Source organism: Gossypium hirsutum, chromosome A03 (assembly GCF_007990345.1).
Source record: "Gossypium hirsutum isolate 1008001.06 chromosome A03, Gossypium_hirsutum_v2.1, whole genome shotgun sequence".
NCBI classification, from domain to species: domain Eukaryota; kingdom Viridiplantae; phylum Streptophyta; class Magnoliopsida; order Malvales; family Malvaceae; genus Gossypium; species Gossypium hirsutum.
Genome location: NC_053426.1, coordinates 16,786,869 through 16,793,158, shown reverse-complemented (window position 1 = coordinate 16,793,158; position 6,290 = coordinate 16,786,869). Strand labels below are relative to the sequence as shown.

General features: G+C 32.3%; 1 protein-coding gene across 1 annotated transcript; it reads right to left on the bottom strand.

Moving 5' to 3' along the window:
- Nucleotides 1-1,558: 1,558 nt before the first annotated feature.
- On the bottom strand, nt 1,559-2,908 carry LOC107886152 (vignain). The gene is made up of 2 exons (XM_016809995.2): nt 2,397-2,908; nt 1,559-2,315 (listed from the first exon to the last, which is right to left on the bottom strand). Exons 1-2 carry the CDS (start codon nt 2,839-2,841, stop codon nt 1,675-1,677), a joined length of 1,086 nt encoding a protein of 361 aa, XP_016665484.1. The 5' UTR covers nt 2,842-2,908; the 3' UTR covers nt 1,559-1,674.
- Nucleotides 2,909-6,290: the final 3,382 nt, after the last annotated feature.

The following is a 6,290-nucleotide window of genomic DNA, read 5'->3' as shown; positions in this document are numbered from 1 at the left end:
CCTTTATGTTCTGGAAGGACCAACTATGACTAGTGAAACAGGACGTCCCTCATTTGTTAAGGAGTCGAAGTTGACTTGTTTGAAGTCGAGACAACTTGGTCATATGAAGGAAAAAGGTATGACCATTTCGTATAAGAGAGGTTCTCTTTTGGGTGCAAATTTTGAAATGATAGGACATTGTGTTCGTGGAAATCAGATCCGGTTAGTTTTGATTTGACAGTGCATAAGTGAAGACTGGAAGTCTTCCAGCTTTTAAGCACAACTTCGACTCAGTTAATATCCTGCATAATTCGAGATAAGCCTATGGTGGGCTTTGGCAAAGAAGGCATTGTGGAAATATGAGTCAATGTGGAGATTTGTGAAGTTATGCCATGTATTTTTCGGGTTTTTTTCTCCCACTTAAACTCTGATTAGTGTAGGTTATTTTAAAATTATTTGACCTACAAATCTAGCCTATAAATAGGTCATTTTTCCACCAATGGAAAAATAATCCATTACACATTTAGGTATTAACTTTTACAAGCTTTCAAGGAATTGTGTTTACGTTTTGAGGGTTCTTATTTCGGCTTTCAGAGTTTAGTTTTATCTCCATCTTTTGTACTCTTTGTTTTTGTTTCTTTAGTAAAATTATCTTTTTTCTGTGGTTTTTTATCCTTTTTGAAGCGATTTTTCTACGTAAAATATTTGTGTTCGATCTTTTTAATTTCTTCGTTATTTTACTTGTTGGTTGTTTATCCCCAACATCTCCATTGATTGATGAGTGTAAGTTGCTCCTCCATTCTATGAATTCTAGCTCTTTGAGGCATGTTTTTAATGAAGAGAACATATGGACAGATGCTTAGCTCATTTGGGGAGTAATTTTCAACCTTCCTCTCCCTCATATATTTTTTTCTTGTAATGACTAATTTTTTTAGTGATTTTCTTTATATATTACTTGAATGAAAATGCATAATTGTATAATGTTAATACATCTATTTATAGTGTTAAATTAAAATTTTAATTGGTATTTTATTATAAAATTAATTAAGTGATAATTAATCTAAATTAATATAAATACAGAGGGTAGCAATTCTCGCACCTCTGCAGGAGGAGGCTACCAAGACTGCTTTCGATTTTGGCTAGGGTGGTAGTACTCGATGGGAAGTTATGGGAGACGGTCCAAACTGCCACAGAGCTAAAGGATGCTCTCAAATTCGAATTCGATTTGTGACACCAGCCTTGTAATCCATGGCTCTTTCAACTTTTGACAGCTAGTACCCCATTACAATTAGTGTTATTTCTGGTAGAGAAGCAGGTATTGATAATTTGCAAATTTTCCACCAGGTTCTAAACTCTCCATAGGGGCCGGACCGGGCCGGGCCGGGCCAGTCCAACCACGTTCGGTGGTTTCTTCTTCCCACTCTGTTTCCAAGTTCTCATCATTAGGCTATTCTCTATTGGCTTTGGAGGGGCATTTCACTCTTTCATCCATAACTTGTTACTTTATTACTTCGGTACCATACATTTCCGTCTTTCTGTTGAGGTCAAACTCGAATTCCAAACCAACCAACACATAAAATTGAAACCAAATTGAAGTATATTATTGATTATTCAATCATGATCATATGTTGCGTGATACAACTTTTGGAAACACAGAAAAAACAACACATTTGAAAGGAAAGCTATAATTTATGCTTAGAGTTCATCCTTGGGAGAATCTGAAGGTCCAGTAGGATTAGAGGATGAGTTCTTGATGGGATATGAAGCCTCCATTGCTATACCACACAGTCCTTGCTTGTCTCTGATCCCACGTTCCATCCTTATGTAACCTTTCTCACCCCATTCCGCTCCCCATGAGTTCTTCACTATCCAGTACTTGGTTCCATCCAAGGTTGTTCCATACCCCACTGCTGCTACCCCATGGTTCAGCTCTGTCCCACATTCTCCCGTGAATACCCCCTCGGAGTAGAACTGGAAATCCATACTCCCAGCATCAATAGCCACTGAAACTGGCTGGTTTGCAACAGCTCTAAGCAGAGCATCCTCGTCGTTAGCCGGCACATTCTCGTGCCCATCGATAGCCACTGCCGGAGAATTCACCTTGGCAGAATCGCAACTTCCATCATTAGCTTGGTAAGGGTAATTGGACTCAGTAGTGATCCCACCTTTCTTTTTAATGAAATTGAATGCAATGTCCATTAAACCACCATTGCAACCTTGGTTTTCTTCAGTGTCGCAATCTATCAATTCTTGCTCCGATAATGATACTAATTTATTGGTTTTAATTTGATTGATTCCCTCAACCGCTACAACTGTTGAAAATGCCCAGCAACTACCTTTTGAATTTGAACTTAAACCGTGTGAGTGTCGGATGCAAATATTTACAAATATATACATGATAGCAAATGTTTACTTACCACACTGGCCTTGATCCTTAACAGCAGTGACGGCACCTTTCTGTCGCCAATCAACGGACGGCGGGACACGGTCGACGTTCTCGTACATGAAACTCCCGGCGCCACGGGACTTTCCTTGGAACATCTTATGATGTTTAATCTTGGAACTAGCGTAAGCATTCCTAAATTCGTGGTTGGTCATATCAGCAAACTTGTTGATCTTCAACTTATAAGGTTTGTCCTTGTTGTTGGTGTTGTGAACATGCAAAACATTCTGCTTGAACACATTGAACCTCCGATGTTTCTCGTCGAGACTCCTGGAAACCGTGTGGTGGCTCCGCCAGCGCTCGTATAGATCCCACAAACTATCCTCCGACGCTAAATCCTTGTCGTGGAAATCGAAACCCTGGGCAATGCGGAGAAGGAAAGGCAAAGAGATAAGAAGCACAACACAAATGCTCCTCATGATTTTGTTGATGTGATAAGAAGAGAGAAAAAGTTATGGAAATGGAGAGAGGTTGAGAATGGGTTTATATAGAGGGAAAGGATGAGAAGAAAACAAAGAGAATAATAAATGAAGATGTTACTTAGGGACATTAACAAACTGTGATCATGGAAGATAATGGTGGCAAGAAATATCAAGTTTTTTATTTGATATCAACAACCAATAAAAGTGTATTTGATTAAGCAATCAAAGTGTTTGAATTAAAAAATAATGGGGGTATGTATATCTGATTCAAACATTAATTTTAGTTGAATGAGGGGGATACTATTACGTAGATATGTTTGCAAGTGGAGACACGATATAACTGCATAATTTTTGCTTTTCTGACAAAACTTTAACTGAAACAACCTTAGCTTTAAGGTTCCATTTCCAGACATTCATGGCGGTGCAATCTTTTTTATTGGTGAAATATTAAGAAAAATATAATACTAGTAGTGTGTATAACATAGCATTAGTTAAAAAGAGAAAAGTTGATTGCAACCTTTAACCGTTGCTTTTTGTGTGCACTTCATAACTGTTGCTTTGTCTTTCGAGTTTTAGAAGGAAGTTATTTATTATTATTTACATAAGTGGAAACAAAATGCCTAATAATAAAATCATTAAAACAAAGTTTATATTTGATTGGACACATGATGCCCAAATCTCTCCATTCACTTCATTTTCTGATTAGACGGAATGATTTAACTCTACATCAAAACTTGTTTTCTACCAATTATTATCTTTTGCTCATTCATCATTTTTTGTCCTATGCTTTTTTCATTCAAATTTCAACCGAAGAGACAAATAATTGAGGTAAAATTAGTGATATATGTGACTTTTAAAACATAAATTACTTCTTTTCCATAATTATTTGGGTAAATAGCCCAAAAGTAAAAGCTCATCCAAGTGTTTTTGAAAATGCGTATATTCTTCGCACAATATTTTATCTAACCAGTTTGTTGTTCTTTTCAATTCATGTTGCTTTTTAATTAATAATTTCCTTATTTATAAAGACAAAATAATAGATATGTATTTATATAATGAAAATATTATATATATTATTGTATTAAATATATTTTATTTTTCTAAACAATAATATATTTTTTATATATCAAATATTTATTTTTTTCCACCTATATTATGAGTATGATAAATTTTAATATTATCAAATAATTATTTAATTTTATAATACTTGCCATATTGATTGAAAAAACAAAGAAAAAGTAAAATGTCATGAAAAAACTGTGTTTTATATAAAATGATTTAAAAAGAAAAAAGAAAGATTGTCCTATAGTGTGCACTTTTACTCTGTGAGTTGCCTTATCAATAAAAATGACCTATTTGATTAAATAATCTAGAAAAGCGCTAATCCCATGACTTTTTTAAGTGGTATATACCATTAATTTTTCCCATTATGAGACCCTAGAATAAAGGTGTTCATATTCCAAATTAGGTAGAATTCAGGTTAGATTAGATTAATTTTTTAAGTTTGAATTTAATCTAAAAAATTAATATATTTTTTTTACTAAATTCGATTCAATTTAAGAAAGGTAAACTTAAACTCAACCTAACGCGATCATATTTGATTTTTTTTAGATTAATTTTTATTTAAGAATAAATTTTAAAAAATATAATGCACTAAAAATATAAAAATAAAAGTTTTCTAACACATTTTAAAATTATTTACATTAAAAAAATAACAATAGCAATAAATATTTTATTGTATTAAATATAATTTTTAAAATTTTATATTTTGGGTTGGGTTATGGGTAAGTTGTTTTTAGATTTTGAGTAATGAGTTTAATTATTTTTGAGTTAATGATATATTATTTAACATATATAATTAATATAATATTTTTTATAACATAATATATTTGGAATCGGATCAAAAAATTTTATTCAAAATCCGACCCATATAAAAAAACAAGACTTAAAAATTACTCAAAACTCATATTTTATGTAAAACCTCATATATTTTAAACAGTGATTGAGACCTGGAAGAGTGAAAGGTAGTAGGGAAGGAATAAAAAAGAAAGAGACAGATGGGGTGTGTAAAAGGCATTTTTGCTTGGATTAGGGAAATTGGTAGTAGCGTGAGATGAAGGTCACCCATCACTTGTACGTTAGAACATGAGCGAAACCCCCTCATCTCTTCTGTTTCTATTACCAACTCATTTTCCGACAACCACTACCTCTACCCTCTCTTTTTTTCAATTCCAATTTTAATCATCCATTGGTTCAACATACCTCTTTTTTATTCTAATTATTATTATTATCATTTGTAACTCAGGTTTGGACTTCAAACTATTCTTTTTTCAATGTAAAAATATATTATTAATATTTAAAATTAAATTAAAATTAATTTTTTTTATAAAATTAAAAACATACCAAATCCAACACATAATCACATGTTTAGTTAGCAACATGTCTGCCACTATTTTCATAATTAGATCAAATCAATTAATTAGATTAAAAATCGATTAAGATATTAATTTGAAATAAATAATTTAATCAATTTTTAATTTTTACTTTTATTCAATTAAATTAAACCAAGGAAATGAAATGAAATTAGCTTAATTTTCCCATAAGCTATTAGGCAGTTTTATTTTGGTTGTATTGAGAGGCGGTGGCGTGCCTTAACTATCCTCAAATTCAATAATGTGTGTCAGCTAGTAGTTTATTATCATTATTATTATCCTTTGGAGATGATTAGGTACTAGTGTTCTTGTTTTCAGATTTTCAATGCAATTTTCCCTCACGATCTTGTTTTCTTTTGTCTTTACTGCTGTAGGAATGATGCATATGTAGACAATTTGTTGTTACAACAAAACAAAATTAAGTAAATAATAAAAGCACAACAATAATGCAGAAATGTGTTTTTGTTTTATTTGTATTTAAGATTTCATTGTATTTGTTTAGGTTTTGACCACAAACATTCATTCTTTTAATTATCTTCAAATTCAACTCAATTCATCATTTTCATTTTTATTTATTTGTAAATATAATGTATTTGTTGATGAAGATATCAATAAATGTAGAGATAATGATAGTATTGAATAAGGTCAATTCAACCTAATAAAGTGGAGAGCCGAAAAAAATGGGTAAAAACAAGGAAAAAGGTTCATAGCTTAAAAGGAAGGTGAAGGACTTCAAAGTTGCTAGAAATGCTTAACAGTTGATCCACTCTTCTTTGTCATGTTTAAAGGTATATGTAATGGAGGTTTTTTTGTCTGGTAGTGTTGACATGTTAGGATGGTTATCATCATGAACTACATAAAAATAAGCATGGTGGGAAGATGTTCGAGGTTGTTATGCTCAAGTGGGGACTCAATGGCTTTCAAGAGCATATTTACTTTTAGAGGAGTGTTCATATCTAAAAAGCGGGTGTCTATCAAATAGATAGTTTGCTCAAAAAGGCATACAAATAAGAC

What these genes read in the sequence shown, in the direction of transcription:
- LOC107886152 (XM_016809995.2), bottom strand. Translation starts at nt 2,841, where the DNA reads ATGAGGAGCATTTGTGTTGTGCTTCTTATCTCTTTGCCTTTCCTTCTC. An exon ending in TAAGGATCAAGGCCAGTGTG is followed by an intron (nt 2,316 to 2,396) that starts GTAAGTAAACAT and finishes CAAATTCAAAAG; the next exon opens with GTAGTTGCTGGGCATTTTCA.